This window comes from Plectropomus leopardus, chromosome 18 (assembly GCF_026936395.1).
Source record: "Plectropomus leopardus strain MGB_pleo_1.0 chromosome 18, ASM2693639v1, whole genome shotgun sequence".
Taxonomy (NCBI): domain Eukaryota; kingdom Metazoa; phylum Chordata; class Actinopteri; order Perciformes; family Serranidae; genus Plectropomus; species Plectropomus leopardus.
In genome coordinates, this window is record NC_142193.1 from 13283853 (window position 1) to 13301564 (window position 17712).

General features: G+C 39.8%; 1 protein-coding gene across 2 annotated transcripts in view; it reads right to left on the reverse strand.

Moving 5' to 3' along the window:
- ttyh3a (tweety family member 3a) overlaps positions 1-17712 on the reverse strand; it is a 28379-nt gene continuing 10667 nt past the window's right edge. Inside the window, exons 8-16 of one of the 2 annotated variants that reach the window (XM_088091337.1) lie at positions 16813-16888; positions 11109-11164; positions 10352-10444; positions 9393-9485; positions 8477-8613; positions 6439-6612; positions 5897-5972; positions 4180-4281; positions 1-2255 (exon numbers count right to left, since the gene is read on the reverse strand). In XM_088091337.1, the coding sequence (XP_087947463.1) occupies positions 4201-4281; positions 5897-5972; positions 6439-6612; positions 8477-8613; positions 9393-9485; positions 10352-10444; positions 11109-11164; positions 16813-16888 (786 nt within the window). In that variant the 3' untranslated portion in view covers positions 1-2255; positions 4180-4200. The remainder of the gene's footprint in view (positions 2256-4179; positions 4282-5896; positions 5973-6438; positions 6613-8476; positions 8614-9392; positions 9486-10351; positions 10445-11108; positions 11165-16812; positions 16889-17712) is intronic. The other variant, XM_042504472.2, reaches the window with a different exon arrangement.

Consider the following 17712-nt stretch of genomic DNA (forward strand, 5'->3'; position numbering starts at 1 on the left):
TTACAGTTATGGTTTGTTTAATTTTAAAACACAGCATTCAAACTCAATATAACCACAGGTTTTACATGTACACATTTTAGACGTTGCAAAAATGATGTATAAAAAAAGAAAAAAAAGATGACATCTACAGTGATTTTTTTTCCAGAAAAAAACTCAAAGAAAAATTAAAATCTATTTACCGTATTCACATTAACAAAGCAACACATTGTGCTTGCTACAGTCTAAAATGAATTTAAAAAAATGAAAAGCAAATCAAATAGAAAAAAATGTGGAATAAGCTATTTTTTTAAAGAAATTAAAAAATGAAATGTCGATTTCAACCACTTTTTTTTTTTCATTTTGTAAATGTTTATAATCTGTACAACTGCTTTGCATTACAAACAACAAAGAGAATATGACTACTAGCCAAAAACAGAAAGATTGCATCGGTGTAATAATGTTTTACGGAGGGTAAATGAAAAAAGTCAGGCTCATTTTCTCATTTGATCGCACAGAGTCAAGAACCAGGAGAGGTCAACTTTACAAAGCAGCCTCAAGTAAAGACATTTAAAAAGATAATCGGATAATAAAAGAGTCGTGCTTCACATGTTGGCACAGTTAAAAAAAAAAAAAATCACCTCTTGTACTGGTCACAAAGCACATCTAAGAGTAGCAACATCTCACTCCGCATTTGAAGGATCGTCACGCTTCAACAGGAAGTCAGCAGGTTTTCTTTGACAATATCCAGATTACAGAGAGCAGATTTATCACAATCCCTTCACAGCATCCACTCACTCAGATCTACTTTGTTATAAATGCTAAAACACATTTGTGAGACACAGCATCGCCTACGCATAAAGTTTCTGTTGGAAATCTTTTGAGAAACTCCATTTTGTCACGTAAACTTGCGTCGAGATTCTTGTGAGAGGAGTTTCTGACTGGGAACCGCTGCCTGATAGAGTGAAGGATGTGTGTGGACAATCCCCAGTTCTGTTAAGAGAGATGAGGCTTTAAAACCCAACAGGAACATGGAGGGAATAACAAGCAGTCCGGTGAAGAGGCAAATGATCTAAAAAAAAAAAAAAAAAAAAAGTCTGGAGTGTTGCCAAAGACATCACACACTACTCTGTCCTCCTTTGCTTTATCGTCTTTGTTTTCAAAGGACAAAAAAAAGTTTCTGTTTCCAGTAGTATAAAAACATCTCGTCTTTGTCAAACTTGTTACGGTTGCACTCATTTTTTTTTCTTTTTTTCCTGCTGAGACTCTTCTTGTATTTCCATCACCATCTTTGTCCTCATCAAATCCTCTGAGAGCATCAAGTTCACAGCTTCACAAGTTTACAGTCTCTGCTGTAGAATAGTGGCTCGTCAATGTTTTTTTTTTTTGTTTTTTTAAATGCCACAGGAAAAAAACAGTGTCAAAAAATCAGACCTGTAAGACGTGCAATACTGCAGGAAAACTGGTCCCAGACATCGGATTCAACACAGAGTTCAAAAACAAGCCGATGTGCATGTGTGATATACAGTATGGCGACCTCAGCTGGAGAATAATGCATGTCTTGTTGCATTTTTAGTTTCACAAGCAGAAAAAAGGGATGTTGCACTTTGAAATGAATCTACTCTACGACAGTTTGATTTACGCTGCGTGCGTTATGTGAGACGAAATGTCGACACTTCAGGTAGAAAGAAAAGAGATGGTTCCTCCCGTACTTCTGTGTAAGGCAGTTCTCTTAATTCTCCCATTGAGAGAGTGCGGTGCTGTACTTTAAACAAAAACAACAACCAGTAGTAATCAGTGTTAGTCGATGAGCACTTCCAGAGTCCTCAACACTGCAATGTCTTGTTAGACGTCAATTCAATGTGACACCGTACATGCTGCGGTGCATTCAGAGAAATAATAAGTCGGAGTGTAAAAGTAAGTCCAGTTGCAGATGAATTCCCGTCACAGATGACGCTTCTTGCAATAATAAACATCGGCAGAGGATTATGGAAAATGGAGAAAATGTGCACTTGGATTTGCAGGATTCCTCAAGTTTTGCTTCAACCAACTAATAAAAAGCACATTTGGTTTTCCATTTTAAGTCAAATGCGATGGTGAAGGAAAGCAGAAGGAGGAGTGACTGACAGGTTATGAGAAATAATAACTGACTGGATGAGACTTCAGAGACGTCAGCGCTGCAGACACGATGAGTCCAGTGTTGTCTAGTGTGCTGGAGGAGGGTTGTTTGGATCTGGTCGGCTGTTGGCCAGGTACTTTGCCCGCATGCTGGAGGTGTACTGTGGACGAATAATGACAGTGACACACAACAAAACATGAATCTTGGTTTCGCTTTTTACATTTACTTACAAGCAGTACGAAAAGGGTCAAATCACACATGTCTGTTTGTTTAAAACACGCCATGTAGGATTTTCTCAGGGTTTAAAAACTGGTTTCAAAAGCTCAGTTATTTGCTGAGTGAGAAAAAACCTTTCTGGTGAATAAAACATCACAAGCAGCAGTAGAGGAGCATACAGATATAAACCCTGGACACATCAAAGCTGAACAACATTCAACAGATCAGAGAAAATCCTACACAGATTACCTTCAAACTAGTTACTCCAGAGCGCTGGAATCTAAAGGGATGTCAAACAATTCAAATACAGAGAGAACATCACAGAAACAGCTACAGACGACAAGGACATGAGAGTACAAGGAGCTGCATAAATATATAACATAAAATTTAAGTCAACATTATTTCACTTTTTGCTTTTAACCTTCGTGCACATTCATATACATTTAGGATGCACCCATGCATTTTACAGGCACAAAAAGGCTGCATTTCAAACTCATGTGGAAACGTAAAATTGACTTTTAAGTTGTAATATATCTTCATAAGTTCAGAGCTGTTTGGACAGCCTGTCGAGAATGTAAAGTATTTGCACTAACACAGGCTGCATAATACAACATGACTTACCTTGGATGTAAAAAAACCTATGTGTTATTTGTAATGCTGTAACTATTTATGACGGATCACTTTATTGATTGTTTTTCCTATAATGTCAGAAAAAGGTAAAAGAAAAAATTGTTGTAATTTGCCACAGCTGAAGGTGGTCTTAAAATGTCATTTTGTCCAATTTCAGACTAAATAACTTCTACATTTACACACAGGGTTTCTACAGCTTAAAGGAAGTTTAAGAATTTAGGGCTTTTTACATTTGAGACCAATTTTACAATAACCAAAATCCAAGTAACAAGAACAGCAAATTATTTTCAAAAATTGATGCTACCAATCACCTGAGATTTAACGATGAAACATAAGAGAAAAATGATTCATAAAATCTCACTGCAAATCCTTAACTGAGCATTTTTTACTCTACTGTAAGTGAACTCAATGAGACAAACCTGGTTAAAAAAGGCTTAATGAGATGGATAGCGCCTCTGAAAATTGATTTAAGACATTTTGCTACCAATTAAGGGCTTTTGAAGATTATTTTTTCAATGACTGTTAATACTTTTTAAGGATCAAGGGGAACACTCTACACAGACTACCTTAAGTAAGGTAGTATTTACCCATGTATCCCTTCTCACTGTAAAGGTTCAGCTTCACTCTGCTACCACAATAATGGTGGCGGTGCTTTACAGTACAACACATAAATCAGCCGGCGGAATCGCCTATATCACTAAATGCAGTGTCAGTCCGAAACAAAATCAAAACTAAAAAGACACATCAGCTGAAAATATGCAAGGTCATACAAAGAAAGTGTTGCATTTCCCCCGTTTTACACATTCAATAATATAATGCTTAATTCTAAAATGAAGGTGTGACATATTTTACTCCTCCTCCATGAGTTCACCCTCTAACCCAAGAATCGAGACAAAGCAGATCCACATTATCACTGAAACAATTTAACGGCTTCTTAATTTGATGTTGTCATTAGGTCACAGTGAGCTCCGGGGCAGAGTTACAGCTTCACATGTTCCTCCCAATACATCTGTGGTGCAGGGGGTCGGGGAACATGCAGCCCAGGGCCACAGGAAACAAAAATCAGGTGAGACACCAGGTGGGACACTTAGCAAGAATCAGGACAGAGAGGGGAGTGGGGAGGAGGGGTCCAGCAGTCCTGCTGGGACTTGAATAGAGGGTGAGTAGAGCTGGGAGTTTGGGAGGTGCTACAGAGGAGGAACAGGCCAGCAGGTGGAGTAGGCGGGCATGTTTTGTACCTGTTAGCATAGCAGATGAGGTTACCAAAACGATCTTGAACTCTCCGAAGGCTTTAACTGCCAGCTGTGACCGCTGTTACTGTCCGCGGCAGTCAAATACAACTGTATGGATTCGCAGAAAACAACAAAAAAACGACAAGAAGAGAGTATAGAGAAGATATACAAAGCAGCGTCTAGGTCCAGGCAGACACACGACACCAGGGAGGGGAGGAGCTCTGGAGGTTCAAGGCGGAGGGGGGGCAGGTGGGAATGATTGAGGTTTGTTCCTAATACATGGTCAAAGTTTGTATCAAGTTGCAACTTTAAAAAAGTTCGTGCACACCATAGAGTCTTCGGGTCATAAAGTGCAGGGTTGAAAACTCATCAATTGGAAAGGAGACAAAGAATCCTGCGTGCTGTCCATCACGTGTGCTCATTTTATTGACAATGTCTCGAACCTCAGATCTTTATCAAGTTCTATCAAAGCTCTTAAAATATAAAAATCAGGGTTCCCACACCTTTTAAACACCAACGTCAAGGACTTTCCTGGCTTAATTCCCTCATTCAAGGTCCTAACACTGTGTGGTTTGAGAAGTGGATCGAGGTTGATTACTGCAAACTTGTAAAGTGCCGTCCTGTCTGATGCTCCAGCGGCGTGGCTTCACCCATAGCGTTTTATTGATCTGATGCAGGCTCTGCATTGGGCCATGGTGTCCTGCAGACTTATAAGGCTCTTACCCATGGGAACCCTGGGTAAGACCCTGTTGTCTATATACAGTATGTATGGAGCTTTTTTATCTGTAAGAAATTTACCTGGTGAAGATCTGAGGACAAAAATGTCGAAAACATAGGTACAAGTGATGGAGAGTGTGCCGGATTCTTGATTTTCCTTCCAACCTTCTATTGTATAAAAGACAGAAGAACCTTCTACTACAAAAATTTATATATGTTGTCAGGAGACAATTTGACACTTAACTGAAGCATGTAGGGAAATTTATTTTTGTTTTGCCTCCCTATCTATAAAAAGGGTCAAGTACAGCACTGCCAGAGCTGAAAGAGATACACTGTCACTCAGACTAGGCTTCCAGGGAGCCAAAAATCTTTTGAGGAACTCAAGAACTTAACCTGCGTTTTGACCAGAGATGTACTTCCTGTGGGACAGTAACATATGTGAAAGAAGTTCCTGCTCTAGAGGGAATTCTTTCGGGAAATATTAGGGCTGAGTGTCACTAATTAGACAAGCAATGAAACACTGTGGCTGCTTCAGGCTCTAATTTTTTCTTTATATCTATTGATATTACAATCAAAGTCAGGCTTTGTTGTCGAGAAAGAGAGAGAGAGAAAGTATGTGTGTGATCGAGACAGAGGAAGTTAGAGTCGAGCAAGCCAGAGTAGCAATAGGGGAAATAACGTGATGGTTTAATGGTGGGTTTTTTCTAAAGCAGAAAAAAATGGCCATCAAACACACAGACTGTCAGCATTTTTTAATCTAATCTGCCTTATATTTAAGGTTTTCCAGATGTGGTGGAAATGCAAAAGATGAAGATATAGAAGGTGTTACGTTCTTAGTTTAGTTCCTGATTTTAGTTCCTCTTATTCCAATGTTCCTGGATAATTTTGGTCGAAAAAGTCTGATGGTCAGTCCCTCACAAAAGGCTGCAAAATGACTCAAAGGTGTTTCTATAGTTCTCATGTTTTTTTTTTTGTTTTTTTTTTTTACAGGAAATGTGACACTTACCGAGGGCGGAGGAGACTCTCGTCCTATCAGAGGCGTGTTTTCGCAGCGAGAGTTTGGGAAGTTGGCGTTCTGAGCCCTGTTGAATTAAACACACAGTGAGATCACACACAACAAGCTGAGAAGTGCATAAACCTCTACACAGCTTTGCAGACGTGAAACAATATACTGTATACGTGAAACTCTCCACATCACTTTTCAGCATACCGAGGCATTAAAACAGAGAGCCAGAATACGGGGGGGGGGGATCCCCTCCCCCAGCAGTTTCCCCAACACTGAGCTTCACTCATGAGGCTGAGAGCTTTGAGTTTCACAGACTTCACAGCTGGAGAGCAACAGCTGCATCTGCTGTCCACTGCATGACTTTCTATAGGAGAGCTTAGCTCCTCTCGGGGGACGTAAAAACTAGCTCCTGAGAACATGACGTATCTAATATCAGCCACTACTTCAGGCTGGGTTGTGAAAATAAATCATCTACCACTTTTACCTTTCACTTAGTAGCTTTCTGTTCAAGTTCACAGCAGTTTGAAGCAGTGGCGACTTACATGTACTCTGTGACAGGTGCGTTGCTGACGGTGTGGGCTGCTGCAGGGATGGAGGTCTCGCTGCCGTAGCTGCTGCCACAGCTGTACAGGCTGGGCATGTGGACTCGGTACAGATTATCATGGTTTTGCCTTCCCCCGTGGCTCAGAGATTCATCCTCACTGTCGTCGTCGTTACTGCAAACATCCCAGAGCAAATTGAAACCATCACCACCAGAGGGAACCCCTGTCCTATCTGACTCACAACAAAGGAGCATGAAAGTGCCACATGGTCACGTTTTGTGTTTTTTCTCAGGCACATTTCGATTCACTTTCATCTCTGCTTAAAAGAGAAAAAAATAAGACGAATTCTCTGCTGTGAAGAAGATGCAGTTTTCCACTGACCTTAATGGGACTGAACAAAGCCAGTAAAAATAGCCTCATGTAATTGGTTCAGTTTCTGCAGGAAAATTATGGCCTAATTTTGCATCAGGACAATGAATGTATTCGTTGACGTTGTCATATAAAAGCAGCAGCCTGCTTCTGCAGAGAGAACATGATTCCACTTGATTCTGTTCAAACAATGAAGCTCAACAGTGTGTGAGATTACAACAATACACTGAACATGGTCTGTCAAAACAGAGCAACAATGACATCATGGAGCCTGTCTCCCTCTAGTGTTTATATGACTTCCATCCACGAAGTGAGGAGGTTCTCAAACTGGTATCTGTAAAGATGAAGGCATGTTTTTACAAAATGATGAATGGTTTAATACTGTAAATTTAAATATAAATATCAGCAAAATCTGTCATTTTGACAGAACAATACCACTAATTCTAGGGCAATACGGTCCATGTGCCATTATGGTTTTTTCCCATTTATGTTACCAAAATGCTTGATTTTCCCAGGAAATGTGTTTGTTTTCAACGTAACAAAAATGTTTCTTTCAATACTTTTTTACAGTGAAAACTAAATGTTTGCACATTCTGCACTAAACTGTAGAGCTTTCTTATTCTGAAGCAGCTAACGTGTACATATGTTATGTTATAGTACTTTTTAAAGTCTTTTTTAAGCATCTTTGTTGTGATACGCTGATATACACTGTTATGGATTTTATGGTCCACCGTTGTTACTATTGACAGTTTTTCACTCTAATTTCTATTAACTTTTTTTTTTTTTTTTTTTCAGTGCACAGGCTTTTTTTCGCATTTCTAATCCATGAGATTATAGTTTTAATCACAGCATCTTACAATACATTTATGTACTTAAGTATATAAATTCATTCATCCATTAATAAATAATAATAATAATCCTACCCTAGAAATGCTAACTATAACAATATCTATAAACCTTCATATAATATCTAAAGGAGGCAGAAGAAATTATGCAAAAACTGAAACAAAACAGAACAAGCTTAGCAGGGACCGCTGAGAAAAACAGACTGGTAGCGTGTAAGCCTTTGCTTTATAACAGGAAGCACCAGCTGAGATCAAACTGATGAACATGCCCCCCAATTGTTAGGAGGGATCAGTTAATTATGTGGTGCAGCTGAGCTGACTGACGGCTGTGCCTGGGAAACCACTTTCCTCGCAGCCATCCTGCAAACCTTATCTGCTGCTGATAGGACAAAGACATCAGAATGATTTCACCCCTCAGCTGCAGAAGACGACACCAGCTCAGGCGCTGGTTTATGATAGATTTAGGCCAACTCGGCACAATTAGGGGGGATAACAGGAAGCAATCTATTTGAGGAAGCAGCTGGAGCCTTCTGGACACGTCCCAGTGGTAAACACAACCGTACACAAAAATAATCGTGTTTCTCTATCTGTGTAGATTTATCCTGAATTACTTTGTCTGCTTCATTCCTGCGCTGCGTATAAACAAGTGCTGTGGAGGGTTAAAAGAAATGCTATAAAGCCATAATTAATTGATAGGCTTATCCTGTTAAATTATTTCTCACTGTATACACACTCCTGCACACAAACTCAGCTTAAAAGCTTTTGCACTGGTTCCTATGTGGACGTGAGTTGAAGAGTGTATATGTGGTCAGTGGATGTCTAACCTCTTGTTCTGCCAGGTGTGAGGCACGCTGCAAACAATGGAGCTGAACATGAGAGCAGTGATGAAGGAGAAGAGCACGAGGTAGATGAGGCCTTCCAGTCCGTCATAGCACAGTCCCGTCATGGCCTGAACAAAGTCCTGCAAAAAGGGGGAGACACCAGTTTAATTATGGAAGGTAAGACCAAAGAGTCAGCTTTCAAGCATCTAAAACAATCTGAGAAACCTACAAAAGAGAGAGTGAAAGAATAACAAAAAGGTAGTAAAAAGGCTAAATTGTTGTTTAAATTTCAGCCTGTAGATTCCAAGTCTTTAAAATGCATCTGCTGTATTTCCTCATTTAAATTAGGTCAAACAAATGAGCTCATGGTTGGTAAACTAGAAGGAAGGCAGTGCTTTTTCATCTGGGTTTGAAAAGAAGCACTAAAGCCAACAATATCATGATTGAGAATCTCCATTCAGTATGCGCTGCGCAGCAGAAACACATTTTGTATTCTATGGGAGATAATCAAATTTTTATGAAATAATAAGCTTTGGTGAGTAGATGTGTCAGAGAGAAGACTGAACAGAAAGCAAAAAGAAAAGTGCTACAGCTGCACGTGCACCCTTGGAATTTGGAAGCTACTGAGGGACAATCCTCCCAAGCATTTCGATAGCCAAGTGCTTGTCATCCAGCCAGCTTCAGAAATGGTACAAAGCCAGCATCAACTGGACAAGAACTCGCATACAGGAAGGCAAATGTTATTTATGGTGACAGGTGTACTCAGCTGCACAAGCATAAAAAGAGGGGTTGCTTTATGCAGCTAAGCTGCACTACGAAGATGTCAAAACAAATCAATTGCCGGGCGCTTTTTCATCAGACATGGAGCAACGCTACAGTAAGAATGTCTCAGTTTGTAAGTCTTCTCCTCGCTGCTCACCATGTGCAGGCTGCGACAGTCCACCAGGGCAGTGAGCTGATGTAGACTGATCTCTGTGGTGTTCAGTATCCCCTGGATCTCCTCTAAACTTCCCTGAGAATAAATGAGAAAAAAAACAAAATAAGCAATGCTGAAACAAGCTAAAGATGAAATCCAACTTTGGCAGTTGAGTGTGTTTGCGCGCCACAAACATTAAAAAAAGGCAGACATTGGAAACAAACCGATATAATACTTTAGAATTAGTATAGTTCTCATCGTGGTGTAAACGGTCAAGAATAAGAAAATGCAAACGTCCAAAAAGAGGTCAGCAGGTGAAAAGGAAACTGAAATCTTTTAAACGTTGATTAATTCACTGATTATCCATTCTGCACACATTTATCATTGTCTTACATCAATATGCAACAGAACGCAGGAGCTCCAGCTGAAAAAGCAGATTTTAATGTATGATACATTTTAATGGACTGTTTCCCTTCTTCCTCCAGTTCTCATCGCAGCTCCAGCGGAAAATACGTCTGATAGCCCGATATAAACATTTCCACAACCTCAGCACATTTCTCTGTGTGGGTATGTGAAGTGAAATATGCCTCTCTCTATTCCCAATGTCAGCTCTCATTTGTGCCTCTGTCAACACAGTGCAAGGACCAGCGCCGGACAATACCACACTGTTGTATTGACAAGGGCCAGTGAAAGCCTAATGCAGCTAAATGGACATAATGCAGGTCCCAGGTGGGCCGTCAGCAGATCTTTATGTGGACAGGTGCACTTCACTTCTCTGCAGGTTGCTCGTTTGGTCCCATTCACTGGGATATTCTGTCATCACAAACAACACAATAGTATAGGACAGGTTGTGGCCTGGTGGGTGGGTGGGTGTTTGGGGGAGGGGCGGGGGCAATGTTTATGGTACCAGCTGCCCTGTGATGCGGCATTTCTAGTAAAGAGTGTCGTGCCTGCAAACATACCTGAGTTTGTTTGTACTCTCTGGTGGCAGAGCGCAGCAGTTCAGACACGTCATCCTGCATTTCCACTAACGCTTTGTGGCTCCCGGAGAGCTTCTGAAAATGAAGAATGAACACTGTAGCAGTCCGCCCATCTCAGTCTTTCCATTATTTTAATCATTACCAAGCTGACTCTTTTTGTGATCATGTGGACGTCTAGTGGAAGAGCTGAAAGGCTTACATACTGTATATATAGCTTTCTTTTCTTTACAGTCGCTCTAACAATAGATGCCTGGACTTCAGCAGCACTCAGAAGTTTTGATTTATTCATGTGGTGTGCAAACTGAAATGAAGGTAGTCCACTAAAGCAAACTATAGATTCACAGTAAAAGTGCCATTCGTCTTCTCTAGCCTCTAACACACATCCTCTGATGTGAGCACACGTTATCAGTACGGACACACTGAAGGAGCTGCTCAGCATCAGTTTTCCAAAAAGAGAAGTATTGTACCACTGCATGGAAAAAAAGAAGTCCCTTTTAAGGCAGCTGGAGTGACTCATTGTGCCAACTTGAATTCTCACCAATGACAAGGTCATACATCATGCAGAGAGTATGTCTAAAATGTTGTGACTGCTGAGAATACAATTTTATCAACATCAGATTAATGTTAAACTGGTGAGCTACTAGTCAGACAGTATGTGGATATTCATCTGAAAGGCTTTAATTTAACCTGTTAACAACTCAAACATGCAGAAACACGTGTAGTGATGTATGCAACAAACCTGCTGGAAGGGGTTCGTTTGTTCCAAACTGCAACTAAGGTAGTGCTGCAAGATATCTGTGGATTAAAAATATGTTGAGAGAGCCACATAAATTCAAGTAGTGCTCCAACTAAAACAGTTATTTACATTACAAAATAGTCCATACTCCAAAGAAATTCAACTTAATATCCTATATGACAAAGTGAAACAGTAAAACCTTACATTTGAGAGGGGGAATAAGTGAATATTTGGCATTTTCACTACTTTACATACAACAGTTACTGATTGATTTCCTGCTTATTTGCTCATTACAGATATCAAAATTGAATCTAAGTTGATGGCACAGTTGCAATTTCGTTACGACTGCATATTGACAATTAGGTTCTTGAATCTTGAATATGGCCTTCTGCCATTTTCAAATTGTAAAATATTTATAAAAGGACAAAGTGTGTCCAGAAACATTTAAATTAAATATTATCTCATTGCACAGATGTCCTTGTCTACACATCATCTTCTGTAGATTTCAGAAAATATCTTTGTCTGGTTTAGGTCCCCTCAAAAATCACACCGTAATCATTTAAATATGTTTTTCAATAATAATTAATAATGAAGTTAAAAATATGATTTCCTCTAATAAAGCAAATCATATCCCAAATCAACATCGGTGAAAATAATAGCAATTAGATTATTTTCTCGAAATCCTTCAGCTCTATATTTCAGTCTTGTTATTTGTTTTGGCTGATAAGTATCAAGAAGTTGCAGTATAAAAATGCCAAACTATGGTTGAGCGAATTTAGAAACCTGATCACATCATCTTTATCGGTTTTCTAAATATTGATATTGGCCTAAAACTCCAGTACCAGTTGAGATATAATGTTTGGGTTTTGGGGTGTTGGTTAGTTGGGTGAAAGACAACATTTGAAGACCTCATGTTGGGCAGATATCGAGGATTTTTATTGACCAAACAAATAATCTTATAATGGAGAAAATAGTTGGCAGTTTAATTAATGATGAAGTATTTGCGAGTTGCAGCCCTACATTATTTGACAATTTACATGATCTGGTATGGGAGTTCGACAGAGCTTCATACAACACTTTTAGCACTAGAATAAGCACAGTGCATTACTTTAATACTGCATTCAAAAGCTGCATTTTCTGAGGCATATAAAGGTGAGTGACAGCATGACATCAAAGGTTGACCTCTACTTGAGGCTCGTTTGTGCATTTTGTCCGAACACGTTTAAAGGAGAGGTGTTCAAAGCGTGGTCCCAAAAGCAACAAGCAAAGGCCGGATCAAAAGCTTGCTGTCACAAATAGGGGCTTGACCTGAGAACCGCTGAACAGCACAAACTTTGGGTCAGCCTCTCCTTCTAAGACATTAATGGTGTTGCACTTCTTTCAACAAAATCTCAGAAATATGTGAAACAGACCTCCTAATACATTACATTGTGGTGGGCATAAAATGTGTTAAAAGTAACTGCTGGCCAATGCAAAGTCTATTATGAACAGTTCACAGTCCATTCTGTTATATTTAATCATATCTACGCATTCCTACATCAAAAATGAAAACATAGTTTTGACTCTTAATTTTAGTATCTCATTTCACGTTGTTATCTTTCCCCAAAGTCACTGCTTTAGGCACTACTCGAGGCCAATAGTCAGTTAACAGATGGATGCAGGCACATTTTATTTTGTTTTCCAGCTCTGTCTCACTGCGTTCCCTGCTTGCCTCGTTAGAGCTCGACTGTTACGGTAACTGTGCTCCTGCTGAGCTAATCCTGAGCTCTGCAGTGAAATGTTCCAAAAAGAATAAAGTTTACACGTGCTATTATAGTATGAATGAATGTGTTTTTCCCATGATGCAGCAACACTTCTTCAACAACAGAACACAGAGCCAGTGAGAGGCTTAGGTATAAACCTTGTTAATGTTCAAAGTCTCCTGCAAAACAGCCCTAACTATGTATTAATCATCTCTGGAGTTATTGTCAAAATTACAACATGACCAAACTTGTCTTCTCTTCACAGCACACCAGGAAGGACTCTAATTAAGGTTTTCAACGTTCACATGCTATTACAACGCACTCCAGCTACTAACTCACAGCAGTGAGTAGGAGTCTTGATTTTCTGAGTGACTCAAAAGCTGCATCAACATCCACTAATACAAGCTGTGAGAACACCACCGCCAACCGAGCACACGGTGCGAGTGACGTCTGCTCTCACTGCTGTGTCAGGAGCTTCTTTCCCACACAGTTGAGCAAACTCAGGAGGAGGATTTCCGGTTTAGAGAAGCACATATTAAGCATGCTTCTGTCTCACATTCACCCACGCACACAGATATCACGGAGGAGCACATTTCCTAGAGTCTGACTTTTGGTAATGGGTGGAACTAGTGAATTTTTTGTATCATTTAGTGTCAAGTGTGCTGAAATACAGAATAAATTCTTTAATCTTTCAATATACAGTGGGCCGAAGGAAGACTCAATTATGGCTCACACTGATCAAACAAATAAAAGTTTCATGAAATTCTCTTATTACTTTTGCCACTGTTCCATATAGCATAAAATTAAGAATTTGTTCTTCCCACGATTCATGATGAAACCTTAAAATAAACCTTCAGTTGCAATGATTTTGTCTGTTTTACAATCAGACAGATTATCAGTGAGCTGCGGCTTTGGGCTACAGTCACAAGATATTCTGTTTATTTGACAGAGATTTGGCAGCACCTTGTCCCACCAGGTTAAACATTTTGGCAGGGTGAGGGAGTCAAAACAAATCTGGTTCCAGTCTCTGGAGCTTCAGAAAAGTTGCTCTCTGAGAATTTTGTTAACCAGCTGTTGAGATTTTCCGAGCATGAGAAACTGTCACATCTTCCAAACTGATGAAGCAAATGTTTTAAAGAGATACTAACCTTTTTAAAACAAGCTTAGAGTGAATTAATACTCAAAGGTTCTGTATACGATATTCAAAGCATTAATGCTATTCCTGTCTGTACTGTAATCCAAGTTTCTCTGTGGTTTGATGACGTAGACACTTCAGCTGCTCGTACATGTGCGTGTGTGTATCCCACTTGCTGATATCCCGCCCACCGTCCGGTTCCCACCCTGGTTACCACCATTAGCTCTGTCAGTACTGTTAGTGTTGTTTATTACTGTTAAGGAGTTAGCTGCTAGCCACTGTGTTAGCCACCTCAATAGCCCCTGTTACACTGCCTGTTTATGGTGGGAATATCATGCCGTTATGCTGCCTCGCCATTCTGTATAAGAAGATACAATCATGGAAAGCCAGCAACAGAGGTAGTAATAGCCTCAAAAGGAGGTCTATATAAACAGTGAACAGTAACTTCTCAGGTAAGTCAAAGAGGAAGAAAAGCAGCCAAAAATGTCCGCAAACTGGGAAAACAGTGAGGTTCAGGGGCTCCTTACCCTCCGAGCAGAGGACGAGATCAACCGCCATATAACAGGGACAGTCAGTGATTGTTATTGCTGTGTCAATGCCATTTTTATTCTTTAGAAAGTATTGTGTAAAAGTGCAATGGTGGCATAAAGAAGGGAGTTTGTAGCATCCCTATAGCACAATCTCTTTGTAAAAAGAGCTCATGTCGAGAACTGTGTCCAGAAAACTCATATGCTCTGAATTTAGAATAAAGCCCTTATAAATAGTTGTTCCAGCTATTGACAGTTATCCAGGTTTACTAAGTTTGATTTAAACTTCTTATCTTAGAAAAATGCAGATGCAGCTCATCTTTCTTCCTGCTGCTACCATTTCATAAGTATTTAACAAACAAAACCCTGAAAAGACCAGAGAAATACACTGGCTGCAACATGACAAATCACACAGATTTAATCTTACTCTCTGTTTGGATTGAAACCATGTCTGAATATCTGTGCTGTGAGGAGAAAGCGGAGGAATGAAAAATAACATTGAGGGTTGTTGAAATGATGCATACTGAAGAAAATATAACAGTGATCCAGGGGAGGAAAGCAATAAATCCACTGTAATAATAACACTCTTTATTCTATCCAGGGATTTGTCTGGATAGAGTATTTGGGAAGGCATGTGCTGCAAAAAGAAAATATACAACTACTCTGAATAAGCTGTTCCCTTTCCAAGGTGGACATTTGTAGGTAAGAGTAGCCTAGAGTATATGTAAAGGCGTTACTCAAATATTCACTGTGTAGGGATTTAGGGAAATCAGAAATACAATGTAATATAATAAGTATCTTTTATTCAGTGTATAATCACCTGAAAACAAGAATCGTATTATTGTGAGCGGTTTATATGGGAGTGGATCCTCGTACACAGAGTCTGACGTGTTTCTAATGTAGCCCAGGACGGCAAAACCAAATTTTGCTTTAGATAGGGCTTTTTGTGTTTTTGTGTTGGCCACCATAGTTAGCAGGCCCTCCGCGCTGAACAGCATCTGTAAAATACTGATTTAAATGAGAAACTACATTATTAAATGTTTTTACCGGTTCATCTATGGATAATTTGGCTCTTGTTAAATCTCCTAAATGTCTTAAGTTATAGGAAAAAAAGGTGAGCACACATTATCAGATGCTGGGCTAGCAGCCTGTGTGCAACGAACCACTAGGCATCGGAGAAACTCTGACTTGTAACCTGAAACAGCTTTATTAAGTGTTTTTACCTGTTTAAATCACCAGGTCTGTTTGTTTTGTAGGGGAAGAAACTCCTGCGGATAACTCCGCTCTCGCTAAAAACTTCTGAACAATGAATACTGAAGGAATTCTAACTGTGTTAGCCACTTGGGAATGCAATCTGCAATCCTCACCATAAGCTGCCACTAAATCCTATACACTGGCCCTTTAAAACTTAGTTCAAAAATATTTTTTTCCCAACAGCTGAACAGTTAACATGTGTTACAGGAGGAGAAAATAGACCAGAAAACCCCCATCCTGCACGAATCAGCCCCGGGGCAAAAATGCAGCTTCATAGCTGCTGCATAATACAGTTTAGTGCATAGTTCTCCTCATGGTTCAGTTGAAATCACACCATTCACAGCTGACGCTCTGAATTTCTGCCTCGACTGACCAAAAGCTTGGTTTGTGTATTTAGCAACCATCATACTTTGGAGAAGAGAGCTGAAAAAGAGAAATTGTGAAGCTGATGATGGGAGGAAAAAAAAAACATATCAAGTTGGCAGGAAGTCCTTGGTGTTTTTATTTCTAAGCACCATCTTCTCATTTTTATTTCCAAGGACTGAGGGCGGATGCAGGAAATATATTGTGTGTCTGATCATCTTCTCCACTGCTCTTATCTCCCTCTTACACTCTGCTTCTCTCTCTCTCTCTCACACACACACACCCGAGGCACTATCATTCTTTCCCCTAACACGCAGCCCATCATGGGACAGATTGGGCAATTACTAAAACGAGAAGTGTTAGAGAGGCTTCTGTATTGACTAAAAAGGAAGCTCATTGCCCTCTTGACCCTGCCACAGATGTGGCAGTAATTTTTAGAGGCTTTTTATAGGCCATGCATGGACGAGATCAAGCCCCGCTCTTTAGAACAATGCCGCCTCACTGCTGCACAATAATCAGAGCATTGAGACCAGGAAGGGGGAGGGGATTAAACAATTCAGGCTAATGTGTCCTCTACAATTTCAGATGACTAATATTCACCATTTCAGAGAGTTCTCAGAGCGAACACAGAGCCAGCTCATGGCAATCTCAGTACCATGTGAGCGAAACTTGTTTACAATTCTTACCTTGGCTGATGACTCCATACTGGTCTGCCACTTTGGTGACATACGTGTCAGGAGCAACACAGAAGTCACTGGAAGTCTAAAAAAAAAAATAATAAAGATTTACAAATGATCTAGACACATTATTGTTTGATGGTCGACTGGAATGATTGATTGCAGTTTCGAAGACATGTTTACAAAGTGACAGGCTGACTCCGTCCCGGCTGAAGTCTTAGTATCAATGAAGTCATTTTTGTCCGCCATAGGGCAGCAAGATTAACTGCTTCAGTCTTCTGTGAATAATGGCTACAATAATATGGCTACAATTTTGGCTTGTGATCACAGGTCTCACCTGGTTCAAATTCAACATTTGTGAAACTTATTAGGACCTTCTTATTAGGACTACTATTGTAGTTTCAACAAAAAACGAGAACTCCCCTGCACTCAGAAAGGTGTTTTGCTTATTAGAATTACACTTGGAGGTTTGAGCTTCACAATGCAGAATGTGTAAGTTCGACAAGTGTGATGGAAACATTAAACCTCCTGTACACATAACCTAAGAAAGGACTTTACAATGAAGTAAATGACTTCTTGCATTTAGCAATCAAATTTTTGAAATAAAAATATAAACATATTCACAGACTCTAGGTTATTTTAATGAGAGAGGAGTAGATGCAATTTTGACAAGGTAATTTAACTTCTCTTGCAGAAAGAAAATGAGTATTTGTAAGTCTTAAGTCTGGAGGAGATCTTTCAGGCAGTATGTCTTTATTGCAATGTTATGTATTGCCTTGCATTACATCATACAGGTGTTCCTATTTCTCTTGTCACTCCATGTTACATTTCACATCTTAACTCTTCAACTGTGCAGTTTTAGAGAAAAAAATGCCCCTCCAAGGCCAGATTCTGGGGTCCTTGGCTGAG